This window comes from Boleophthalmus pectinirostris, unplaced genomic scaffold, assembly GCF_026225935.1.
Source record: "Boleophthalmus pectinirostris isolate CB_2022bp ecotype Guang Dong unplaced genomic scaffold, ASM2622593v1 HiC_scaffold_9, whole genome shotgun sequence".
Lineage (NCBI taxonomy): Eukaryota > Metazoa > Chordata > Actinopteri > Gobiiformes > Gobiidae > Boleophthalmus > Boleophthalmus pectinirostris.
This window is the reverse complement of record NW_026571541.1, coordinates 14,956,951-14,969,730: the sequence shown is the minus strand read 5'-3', so window position 1 is coordinate 14,969,730 and position 12,780 is coordinate 14,956,951. Positions and strand designations below refer to the sequence as shown.

Sequence of the window (12,780 nt, the reverse complement as noted above, 5' to 3'; positions counted from 1 at the left end):
TTACAATCAGACATGTGTGCATGGACAGGGATTTCCAATTTTCACTTTTTGAGATCCAAGCTTGAATCATGTAAATTACTTTATTAATGCGTTTGCACAGTGACAATGTTTCAATAAATGTAATAAAGTCACAAAACATGTCTTCATCTCCTCAAAACAGTGAGCCCTATCTAACTCTGGGCAGACAGAATACAGATTACAATATAAATTTACTTATTTTTTTAAGTACTGTTGTTAAGCCTTTCTGTTCTGTCTGTTCATTTGTAATTAAGGTGCATACATGGATTCATAGTGTGCAAACAGTGTATTTTATTAGTAATTAATTGAACTAAATAAATAATATTTTATGACTGTTTATCATCACAGGGGCTATTGTAGACCAATGGAGTTAGCCTAAATCAAACTAAAACAAATCCTACGCTATTTAAACCTAGACACTCAACTTCTTATAGCTATAGCTTTCAATACAAGCTGATCTCAAAGACTGGAGTAGGCTTATATGAAACGTATGCGTTTAAATATGGCCTGGCCTAATACCCTGCGTAAAATCTAAAAGAATCTACACTAAAAGTACCCTGAAGTTCTCCTGAAAGCTGCTGATCAAATGCCCACATTGTGAATGCGGATCTCGCCTTTCTTAAAAGCCTTTATGGCATTTTCAACAGGGTACAAAGTTCATGAAAGTTTTGCTGATAAGAAGAGCCAATAAAAGCGCCAGTGGAGCAGTGTAAACACGTCTGCCTCGGCCCAGAGTCGCTCATTGTGCGCATTTACATAAGGCCCATCAGCCGGCCCACTCATTACCATGTTTTATATCCCCTGCGCCCAGAAAGCATCATGGCAAAGTAGCTCCATCCTCCCCTCAAAAGGGAAGTCGGACTTGTCAGAGGTGCCAGCAGCGGAAGACCACGGCTCTGGCCTGAAGGAGAAACTTATTTAATTCCTATGACTTTTCTTTAACCTTTTCAGCCTGGTGCCTTGCCTCCACTTACCCACAGCTTACCTATGATACATTTTTGATGTTTTCTAAGATGGTATCCAAGCTGACATCCCTACAGCAGGAGCTCCTCAGCGCGCTGTTGGACTCTGGAGTTTCCAAAGATGTGCTGATCCAGGCGCTAGACGACATGGACCCGAGCCCGGCGAGCTTCGGGGTCAAACTGGAGAATATGCCCCTGTCTCCACAGAGCGGCAAAATGAACGGCAACGACTCGGACTCCAAACCCGTCTTTCACCAGCTCACCAACGGCCACAGTAAAGGCAAACTGTCCGGGGACGAGGGCTCGGAGGACGGCGACGACTACGACACGCCGCCGATCCTGAAGGAGCTCCAGTCACTCAACACCGAGGAGGCCATCGAGCAGCGGGCCGAAGTGGAGCGCATGTTAGCGTGAGTAATAAACTTATTTATTAGGCTATTAGAAAATTCTGCAAATATATTTTTAAAGATATTTTCGGTCGTAGCTGCGTTAAGTTAAACGGCAAAATCACACGTCGCATCGCTAATCGAAACATCAAATTAAGTTTTCAACACCAACGACACCTTTTGTTTACAAATTTAAAATAACCCGCCGCGCTTCTGAACTTTCTAGCTATTAATTATCTACACTGATTATTTTTTGTAAAGTTCTTATTTAAAATTAAAGTTATAAACTTACTAAACATCTTGACAACAAGCAAAAGTGAATACAATTTCTAAAATAAAAATATGCCAATATAATTGCTAATATAATAGCTAAATAATAATAATAATAATAATAATAATAATACATTGTTGGCTACCGAAAATATTTCAAAACTCAACCACGTGTAGTAATGTTATTATTAATTTTATTCTATAAATCATCAACTGAAAGATACACAGTGGCGTGTGATTAGAGTGAATGGAGATCTGGTTATTCATTGTCAAAAGTTATAAACTAACATCTCCCACTTAACCCACAGACTAAGTCGTAGGCCTCCACATTGTCCAAAACAAACAGACGTGTGTAGATTTGCTCTAATTACTGATGTCAGTGTCTAAAGCCGCAAATCTTGTCCTATTCCTGGTAAGTCTGAACTTATTACATAAAATATTAATTGCTGAAAATGTAGCAATGAAATGTTCTTTTTGTGGGTTTCAGCTTCCTATTTCATGCAACATTTTGAGGGCTCTTTCCCATTCAAATTATATAGTATTTTCTTTTAAACTGTAAATCACTATAGCAATAGTCCTAATTAATTATTCTGAAACCTATGGACTGCATTCAAGACATACTTTTCAAAAGCTGACAAATAATGAATCATTTGTCATAGTGTTATGTTAATAGTTAACCCTAAAATTAATTTAAAAAATAATATTTTAAGCAATATTTTTAAATGCACTACAAGACACAACACACATTTATTGGTCACATTTATTTTTCAAGACAAGTTTCAGTTCTATTTTACATTTTTTCCAAGATATTTACTTTCATGTGCAATTCAAACACTTTATAGGCTATACTTTACAGAAATGAGGTGTGTTTTTACTTGACTAACCTTTGGAACTGCTTAGCCCTGGTGAAGATTTAGCGGTGGCTTTAAAGTAGGCCTACTGAACCTTTTTTTTTTCAAATGTCAAGGCTGTATATTTCTAAAATATATGTTAGCCTACATTAAAAAACAAAACAAAAACAAAAAAACAATATAACTTTATTATTACATTTAGTCCAGTGTCATCATGAAAGCAATACTTGCATTTGGTCAATTTGTGTGTTTTAAAACTTGGCTGATGTGTTTTTCTATCCCATAGCGAGGACCCATGGCGTGCTGCCCGCATGATCAAAGGTTACATGCAGCAACACAACATTCCCCAGAGAGAAGTGGTGGACATTACGGGTCTGAACCAGTCTCACCTCTCACAGCACCTCAACAAAGGCACACCCATGAAAACCCAGAAGCGTGCGGCCCTCTACACCTGGTATGTCAGGAAACAGAGGGAAATTCTCCGACGTAAGTTAATATTTGAGTTTCTCACAGCTCAGCCATGGACTCTAATCTATTGACAGAAGCACAACACTTGATTTAGCATTTAAATCTATGGGGAAGTTAGATGGGTGGTTGGTTCCTGAGCATGCAACAGCAGCAAATTTATGGTCTCTGATTGAAAGCTTGTTATAATAAAAATGTACAATTCAGTAAAAATATTTTCATAACTTCTTTTTGATAAATATAAGCAGGTAAACTAAAGTTTCTTTCTGACTAAACCATTTTTGTTTTTGTTTTTTTAGAATTCAACCAGGCCCCAGGTGCTGGTGGGAACATCTCAGACAAAGGCAACCAGGATCCAATATATTTTTACCCAGAATACAACCCTGGTCAAATGGGACAGTCTGGTGATGATGTAAGTGAACCATCCTCCAAGAAAATGAGGCGCAATCGTTTCAAGTGGGGTCCTGCATCTCAGCAAATCCTGTACCAGGCCTACGAGAGGCAGAAGAACCCCAGCAAAGAGGAAAGAGAAGCTTTGGTAGAAGAATGCAACAGGTACTGTATTTACACTAATTCATTGTAAAGCAAAATAGTATTGTAGTATTCTGTTTATTGTATAACATTCTTTTCTTTTTGCAGAGCTGAGTGTCTTCAGCGAGGAGTATCACCTTCCAAAGCTCAAGGTCTGGGATCTAACCTAGTCACTGAAGTCCGAGTTTACAACTGGTTTGCAAATCGACGTAAAGAAGAAGCTTTCAGGCAGAAACTGGCTATGGACGCTTACAGCACGCCAACCCACAGCATCAACCCACTGCTGTCCCATGGATCACCTCATCACCAGACCAGCGCATCCCCTCCCAGTAAGATGACAGGTAGAGTGTTGTGGAGTTACAGAGTTTAAAGTTAGAAATGACTAAAACAGTATATAGGGTTTACATTTATAATTAAACTTTAATTATTTCATATACAGCTCAAAGAAATTGTTTATATTTTATTGTATGAAAAACGAAGAGACCTCCTGTTGATGAGATCAGAGAGGCAGAGAAAGAGAGGACAAGTGATCAATGAGCATGACTGAGTGAGCTGAGCAAATGCCATTGTTATTCTGATCTTTGAAAACACACTGAAAACAATCCACATTGTACCTGCAATCTCCACTCCAAAGTCAGCATGAAGTGCCATGGCACAAAGGGCAGCCCTCGTGTGTCAGGCCGAGGTCATGGGGGGGGTCACAGAGTTATATTCACCTCAGTTTCTCTTTACACCATAATTTCTACATTTCCTTCATGAACCCAGTGCTAATGACACTGTTCAGACAATTCACAAACCTAATGTTTGTGTTTGCCTTAATTAGTATTGACTGAGTCTAACTGGGTATATGACATAACAAGAGAGGTGATAGGATTTACAAAGCATTACCCTGTACATCATTCACCCTCCATAAATCTGTGATTTGAGAGACTCAATCAGGTTCTATTGTTGTCTCCCCGTGTTCGAACACGAGAAGGAAAACAAACAGTTTGCCTTGACCTGCTCTTTTACCTGTGGATTAATTGATCTCACTTGTAGATTGTCTGTTTGCCTGAGAGCTTTGTTGACCAGAACACCTGACCAGGCTTTGACCTCAGGTTTCAAAGTCAGAGGGGTCATCGCTGAGGTGGTAGGACAGGGGTCCTAGAGGAGCAGGAGGGAAGTCTCAGTGGTAGGAGGCATAACTTCCCAAAGTCCTGTGAGGCTGCTTACAAGGTTTCCTGCTGGCAGGCTGCCGACAGCATCAGCTGTTTTTCAGTGTCAGAGCCAGCCTGACAATAGCCCCCCAGCAGGGAGTCTCATTGTGTTGCTAGGGCACGGGCTGTATTATGCATGCTTAATGGACAATTAAAATCCCTTGCTCCTACATCTCCAAGGCCTTTGATAAGGCGCTTCTCTGACTTCTCTTCTCTATACTCTGCCTCAGCAGGATGTCCTATTGTCTGTGGTGTATTAGACGACTGCAGTGACTGTAGCCTAGGTTCATTTATCTCTACTGGGCCATGAGGGACTGTTTAAAAGCCCCCTCTCCTCCCTCACCTTTACAGGCCTAGTCTAGTGCTGGGCCTGGTAGCAGACTTGGAGCAGCAGGAGCTGTCCACTGGGGTATTGGCCAGACAGGACTGATGACCTCTCCTTTGGTCATACAGAAAACTACTATCCCCTTTCTTAAACAGCCACCCCACCTTAGTCATATGGCAGAGGTCACTGGTAGGTCAGAACACAGGAACTCCTTTTGCTTTGGGAGTTTTTATTGATTTTGTTTCACCTCATTGGTTAGTTGGTCACAATTGGATGGACAGTCAAACAGTGTGTCATGTGGCTTTGATCATACTATTCTCTACACCTAAAACTAGTCACGTAACATGCCATGAACATTTTGTGTGCTTTAACTATAACAGCAGCTTGAGTTTGTAATAATCTTACATTCAGTAACATAACTGGAAATACATTAGTTATATATATATATATATATATATATATATATATATATATATATATATATATATATATATATATATATATATATATATATATTTATTTATTTATTTATTTATTTATCATTTTAAAGCATAAAGTAAAGTGTAAAATCTGGGATATGTGTGCTGGTGCTGTGTCAGCTGCTCCTAAAGGTCCTAAAGTTGCGAGTCAGAAGTTCCTGATCAGCTACAGTAGCAGGAGGGATGTTATGTGGGCAGTGCTGCTTCCAGTTACCTCAGGCTAGGCCCAAACAGAGGCTCCCCACAGAAAGTATCCCTTTGCTCTGCACTTTTCACTGTCTCCACTCTCTGGGAACCACAAAGGCAATGACTACGTTCTGCAGAGACACAAGAGGTCTGTCATATGCAGCAGCACTACAAAGACCAGTGCCTGGGATTGGGGATGTATACTTTGATATTACATGGGACACACAGGGAGCTTGGGCATTTTAAACCTATAGAAGCCTTTTGCTGCCACTCCTCTGAATCTTCTTGCTCTCCTCCTGTCCTCAAAGGACATTCCCTCAAAATTTAAAATTATATTTTTTAATCATTATAATCTAAATTATTGCATTGTCTTCAGTATTTCTTGAGAAATACAGCAATTTAATTCTTGGTTCTTAGTTTGCATTAGTTTGAATAGCATTTCATTCCCCCTTGGACCCTTTTAAAGATCAGCTAGCTTCAAGATAACTGCCTTTTTATGGGCCTTTCTCTATTGTGTGGCAATGGGGGTCATGAGTCCAATTGAGTGCTTTATTGTTCTGTGGCAGTGTTTACAAGGCCCAGTCAAGTGTTGTGAGTTTTCTAGCTAGATATGTTGTGGAGCATAGTGAAGATGCACTGATCCAGGTTTTTCTGTTCTGATATAGATGCAAACACTTTGGCTTTAAGTATCTATACTATAAGTATTATAAACCATAATTTATTTCCTTCAAACACATGGTGTATGGTAAAAAAAAATATTTAAATGTATTTTGTGACTGTTACTTAACAACAGAATTTTTTTTTTTTAATATTATGAGGCAGCTACTAAAATTGCTAGATCAGTTGTTTAATCTTACTGTTTGTTTGTTTTTTTCCCCAAACCTCAAAATCAGTCACGTCACTTATAGTAGTATATCTATCTTATTTCTGTGTTTTGTGTGGTTGGGCGGGTGTTGCCTGGGACTGTCACCTGGGTCAGGGACGAAGGGCTGGAGAAGATGTGAGATCTTTGGGCAAACAGTGGGTCACTCAGGGCGGGGCAGTGTCTGTGGGATAAGAATGTGTTTGACATTGCTTGTAATTGTGTAATGTTTACTCTGTTGATATCACAGAGGTCCTGCATCAGCAAACAGGTATTAGATTGTCAGTTGTTGAGAGTGGGGCATTCCGTAGACCCACAAGTGAAAGACAAATGCTTGACTTCGATTTATAAAGAGCTATAATTGCTTTTAACATAATTTGTGATGGAAAGGCAAAGGTAATACTGACTTACGTGCTGATCAGAGACTTTGGGAGTTTAGCTGCTGGAGTGAATGAGTGTACTTAGTGAATGGCCTTGGCTGAGCTACGTAGATAGCAGCAGTGGACAGGTCAGTGTGCTTGTTTGCTCTTTCCTCCCTCTTCTGTCTGAGGCAAAGAGCAGGTGAGCCAGTATTTCAGTTTTAAGAAATCCTTTGCCTAGTGTTGCACTGTGTAATGTGACAATAAACAGGAGGCTCTCCGTCCCTCTCTCTTTCAGTGCGGTATAGCCAGGGTGAAGTCACTTCCTCGTCCAGCATCAGTCACCACAGCAGCAACGCCATGGCGACCACTCAGTCGGTGCTACAGCAGGTGTCTCCAGGAGGATTGGACCCCAGCCACAGTTTGCTGTCACCTGACGCCAAGATGGTGAGTGAACACACCTGGGCCTCATGGCCTTAGATTAGATAAGGGCAGGCCTACATTTAGCATGAGCGTACAAAGCAGGTTCCTGAACCTCCCATGGACCCACTGGCAAGAGCCAACAATCAGCACATTGTGCTGCTGTTTGGGAGGTGCAGGTGAGGTGGCCATAGCTGGACTTGCTCACAACCTTCACTGGCGGCACCAGTCATGTTCATCACACAGCCAATAAACCTGACAAAGAAACATTCTGTTCCTATTGATCAAATATGCTAGTACAATGTTTGATCAGTGACAAGGAAACATAGTTCACCGTACCACTGTATTTTATACTAGTATATATTCCTCTGTACAGATATTTACAAAAAAACATAGCACAAATTAAGTGGCCATTAAGGTTAGGGTTTTATTTACTTTTTGTCTGGTCTGTTCTATTCGTCAGAACATTTGCTACTTTGTCAAATAACTGTAATCTTGCCGGGTGGACAACAGTGGATATAGCAGTAGGTTTTTCACATCAACCATATAATGTATTTTTTTGTTACATTTCAGATTTCGGGCTCGGGTGGTGGACTTCCTCCAGTGAGCACATTGACCAACATTCACAATTCCCATCACAGTCACCAGCAGACGCAGAACCTTATCATGCCTCTATCAGGAGTCATGGCTATTGCACAGAGTGAGTCCACAGTACAGTACATATTACAAACAGTGTAATGCCTCAGTGCTCTCACCCTTTGGTTTGTGCCTAACTCTTTCTAGTGTCAACAGGTTTAAATACGTCCCAGTCCCAAACAGTGCCAGTGATCAACAGTGTGGCAGGGAGTTTAGCAGCACTTCAGCCCGTCCAGTTTTCTCAGCCGCTCCACAGCCCACACCAACAAAGTCTGATGCAGCAGTCTCCAAGCCATATGAGCCAGCAGCCGTTTATGGCCACAGTCACACATTCACATAGTAAGTCATGTCTACCATTCAATCTTTCCTTCCTACAATTCTATTCATTTCTTTTATTTAGAAATATGTGCATTATTGACTTATTAACTATGATTATTGACCAGGCAGTACATATTTAAATAAAATTTTATTCAATTTCATCCAGTCGCTTCATAACATCATGCAAGCCAAGTAAAATTCAAATGTATGTATGTATGTATATGTGTATGTATGTATATGTGTATGTGTATATATATATATATATATATATATATATATATATATATATATATATATATATATATATATATATATATAATTATTTCTATTGATGTTTTCTAGTGTATCCACATAAACAAGAACCACCACAATATTCTCACTCGTCACGGTTCCCCTCAGCGATGGTTGTCACGGATGCCAATAGCATTAGCACACTCAGCTCCATGTCCTCTAGTAAAACGGTGAGTCTCTTTACATTATCATAATATTTTATAATTTTTATAAATGAACCTTTCTCTATGGGGTTGTACGCAGCACAATGTTTAATATGACTTCATTAAATTGAGACTGGACCTTTTTGAAATCAACATTTAAATCACTTCACAAATTGGCCCAGGTAGAAGTGTGTGTATTGATTGTGTGTTGTTTTGTTCAATATTAGGACATACCTGTAAACAAGATGGTCCAACTTGGGGGCCTCTCTTGGGTAAATACCATTTTATTAGTACAGCCCACCTGAAATGATTGCACAAAACCATTAATTTTATGTTATTTCAACTATTCACATTGCTGCTTTGTAGTTTCCCTTTCCTTCAAACAAATACACAGGAAATACAGATAGTACACTCCTCACATATCTTACTTCCTCTTGAATAGCAGTCTAATCAATCAGATGTTCCCTCAGCCTGAACAGCCCTTGATTAATCTGCCCTTCTTTCACTTTCACTCCACGATCAGGAAATGAGCCTCACTGTTAATCAAAGTTATCCAACCCTACGTCTTGCTACTTTGCTCCATGCAACAGTGAAGCTACAGATGAGATGGCCCAGGTCATTGGGGGTTCCTTTTGCAATTAATTATTGCTCTTCCTCTTTCCAACTTCTCCCTGCACCCTGTGAGCGCTCTAGCCTGAAATGTCCATGCTGCTTTCACACGCTCAATTTCCCACAGCGAGGTAGAGTGTAAACTGAAAGGTTAGCGCACAACACAGAACAGACTTTAATACTAAATATCCAACTATTTATTATCTGTTACAAGTAAAAGATACATTATAAAAACATTGTCACAATAATAATGTCTTCTTAAATTATTAAGATACATTACAGATGAGGAATTCAAATTGAACTTTAATCAAGATCAAGATTCAGTCATCTCTAATCTTCAATAATCAGCTTGGGTCTTTTTTATTGAGAGATCCAATCCTCTTGGACTCAACTTAATTATTAATAAAATATAAATATTAAAGATAAAATAAAACGAGATTTGCCAGAGAAGCATTATGCTATATCATATGGGATAAAATCTTAAATATTTATTTTTAATTTTTAACTTTAATTCACTGAATTAATACAAAAAGTAATTCTAATTAACTAACCAAAGACATCTGTAAAACTTTTCAAATGCTGTGCTGTGTCCCCCTGACTTTTCACCTTCTGTTTGGAGTAGTCTCCTAACTTTTCTTATCAGAGCTTAACTTCAATTGGGAGAACCTGTTGGTATGACACAACAGCATGCTTAGGCTTTATAACACTCACTATTTACCTAGAGACCTCTGTTATACCCCAATGTGTAATGACTCAGGTTGTACCCGTCCCGTAGGCCAGCTTTATCAGGTGAGACTGTTTGTTGGTCATGGGGTCACACCTGGGTCACATGCCCCCACCTCTTGGAGAGGGAGAAAAATAAATTCCACAAACAAATTTACAAAAAAAAAAGAGAGTACTTCAATTGAAACCAGGATTTCCACAGTCAGCAGAAGAAGGATGGGGAATTTATTTGGTCAGGTGTGGCACATGAGAAGGTGCAGGGCTGTATTGACATAGGTTTCATTTGTCAGGTGCTTGCTGGGAGGCCTCATGGTCTATACTATTGTATTTTGTTGGTTAGAAATTCATCATTTTGGATACTACATAATAATACATGTACTTCATCTTTAGCTTTTATCTTATTTTGCCAATTGATCTATTTTTTCTGGGGACTTGTATGGTTGTAACATAATTTATCTATAACAAGTATCAGCTGTATCCTTTACATTGTATAAATGTTAACCTTTCCCGCCATCTTTGCCTCCCTTTTGCTTTCAGTGTCCACTTCAAGCTTGGTGAGCGCATCCACCTGACTTCCCTGGTGCCCGGCAACTGCAGCACATTTTCCACCCTCACGCAGCCGTAACCCATGACAACGAGTAATAACCAACAAGCACCGAACTGAAAGATGAGTCAGTCGACAAACACAGAGAGGACTGCAATGTGCAAAGTGAAAATGGTGCAAAGAAGAAGGACTCACCTGGAAGCTAGAAGATGGCCTAAAGACTGTTGCACACCAATGATCAACACGGACATTGAAATTTTATATATTTTTTGCTTCAACTACAATCTGATAACAGTATTACATTTTTCTATTCCTTGTTTTAATTTTCCCTGCTTTTGTGACATCGGAACAAAAACAGCAAGCACCAAAAATTTTAAATGGACCTAAATGAAGGAAAATTTGAAGCACATTGATTTTAAATGAGAAAGAGACTCTAAAAAAGACTGCATCTATTTTATGGATGCCCTTGGCTGTTCTGTCACCTCACACACAGGTGGAAATGTTCGACAATCACAATAGCCTATTATGCATTTGAAAGATTGACTTTACTGACCTAAACTATGTCTTCCATGTTATTCTTTCACATTTGGTTTCTCTATATTACTGGACTGCTTCATTTTAAGTTGTTGAATGTTTATACTGTGATTGAAAGGACTTTGACAATCTTATTTACTATGCAATATTTATACCAACTCCTTGGTCTAACTTGATGAAGGGGGGTACATTCCCTTACCAAATGTTCAGAGTTGATAAAAGCTTCTCGCAAAAGCACACAAAAACCAGCAACTGTGTAAAAAGCTATGCCAAAGGATAATTTTTCGAGTTCACCTCTCAAAGTTGACCTGCAAAGTTTATGAACCAGTTTTGCCTTAGGGGAGGTTTGACTCATGCCTTAACTGTGTCCCGTACTCTTCCATAGAAACCTCTGGCTCATGTTTGTGCACACATTCAGGTGCATTTTAGAAATAGGTCTCTCCACTCCTCCCCTCTCCCACTTCAACTACAATGTGAAAAGACACCACATAGGCCTTTAGACTATGCCCCCTTGGGTAGAATGAAAATATTGACAAGTATTTAAAACCAAAACATTATCCTAATTATCTGGTATATTGAATGGGGCATCAAAGACTGCCTTGTTATGACAGCAGCTAGTGTAATCATACAGGAATCTACTGTGAAGGAAGAGGAGCACTCACACACACACCCATCCATGTCTCAAACATATCTAGGATCCAAAGACTCCTTCATCTGTTCAACATTAGGTCACTCTTATTATTGTACTGGTTGTTGTGACTGTTATTGGCACACTGACTGCCATGTAATCAGACACTTGGAATTGTGTGACAGGAAGTGATTTATTTCTTATTGTATTATTTTTGTATAAAATTTAAATCAATCATAAATCGTTATTTATACTTTCTGAGAAAATATTAATATTTCAAGTAAATGTTTGTTTTCCTAAAATATTTGTCAAGTTTCATTACTTTCTCCATTCTTTCACTGGCATATTTTAATAGTTTCAATAGTTTTTGTTTTTGTTATGTTTTTCCTTATCAAATTTGCAATAGGGATGTATAAGAACTTTACTAATATTCTCAAAATGGTTAGATCTGTCATTTCTCTGTAAGATTGTTTCATGTTTGAATGTAAAATCTTCTCCCAGTGATAGAGTGAAATACGCAGTTTGTTAGGCATCTCTCACAAGAGCTGAAGAATGAGCCGCAGCTGCATTGTAGCTGAAGTTTAATGAATAGATCAAAACTAGTGTGGAATGTAATCACCATTTCATGGATATAATTGTTGTAGGTCCATAAAATGAAAGCACATTTCAGTTATGAGTGCCTCTCCTACTCCAGCCCTGTACTCTGTCCCCCCTCTCTGTCCCTGGGCTGACCTGTGGCCCTCACTGGAGCCCTGCTGAGGCTGGCCTTGTACTGCACTGATGTTGCTTCATTTGGTTTTCAATGAGACCTTTGATTTTCAGACCCAGGATGCCTCTAAAGATCTGAGCACCTCTCTTTTTGAAAAAAAAAAAAAAAAAAAAAGGAAACTGTCAGTTTCATTAGCATATGTTAAAGCTTAAAATACAACCCTAAGTCCTTTCAAAGTCACATTTAGGTCAGCTGTGAAACTACATTAGCAGCTTCTTGGGGACACTACTTAAAGCCACTGGCTAATAAATAGTTTGCTGTATTTATTAGCCATC

At 39.1% G+C, this 12,780-nt stretch overlaps 1 protein-coding gene across 5 annotated transcripts; it reads left to right on the top strand.

Moving 5' to 3' along the window:
* Positions 1-753: 753 nt before the first annotated feature.
* hnf1ba (HNF1 homeobox Ba) lies at positions 754-11,945 on the top strand. 5 transcript variants are annotated; one of them, XM_020928511.2, is made up of 10 exons: positions 754-1,390; positions 2,774-2,973; positions 3,252-3,507; positions 3,592-3,812; positions 7,189-7,337; positions 7,884-8,010; positions 8,103-8,285; positions 8,607-8,725; positions 8,926-8,970; positions 10,568-11,944. In XM_020928511.2, the coding sequence occupies exons 1-10, from the start codon at positions 1,020-1,022 to the stop codon at positions 10,586-10,588; spliced, it is 1,692 nt and encodes a 563-aa protein (XP_020784170.1). In that variant the 5' UTR covers positions 754-1,019; the 3' UTR covers positions 10,589-11,944. The 5 variants fall into 5 exon arrangements, with proteins under 5 accessions (XP_020784170.1, XP_055004010.1, XP_020784169.1 ...); XM_055148035.1 differs by having other exon boundaries at positions 8,094-8,285; XM_020928510.2 differs by having other exon boundaries at positions 3,592-3,824.
* The last annotated feature ends 835 nt before the right edge of the window (positions 11,946-12,780 follow it).

Excerpts from the sequence above, each read along its gene's own strand:
- hnf1ba (XM_020928509.2), top strand. The coding sequence starts at position 1,020 with ATGTTTTCTAAGATGGTATCCAAGCTGACATCCCTACAGCAGGAGCTC. Across the intron at positions 2,974-3,251 it reads ACAGAGGGAAATTCTCCGAC|AATTCAACCAGGCCCCAGGT; the intron begins GTAAGTTAATAT and ends TTGTTTTTTTAG. Across the intron at positions 8,286-8,606 it reads CACAGTCACACATTCACATA|TGTATCCACATAAACAAGAA; the intron begins GTAAGTCATGTC and ends GATGTTTTCTAG.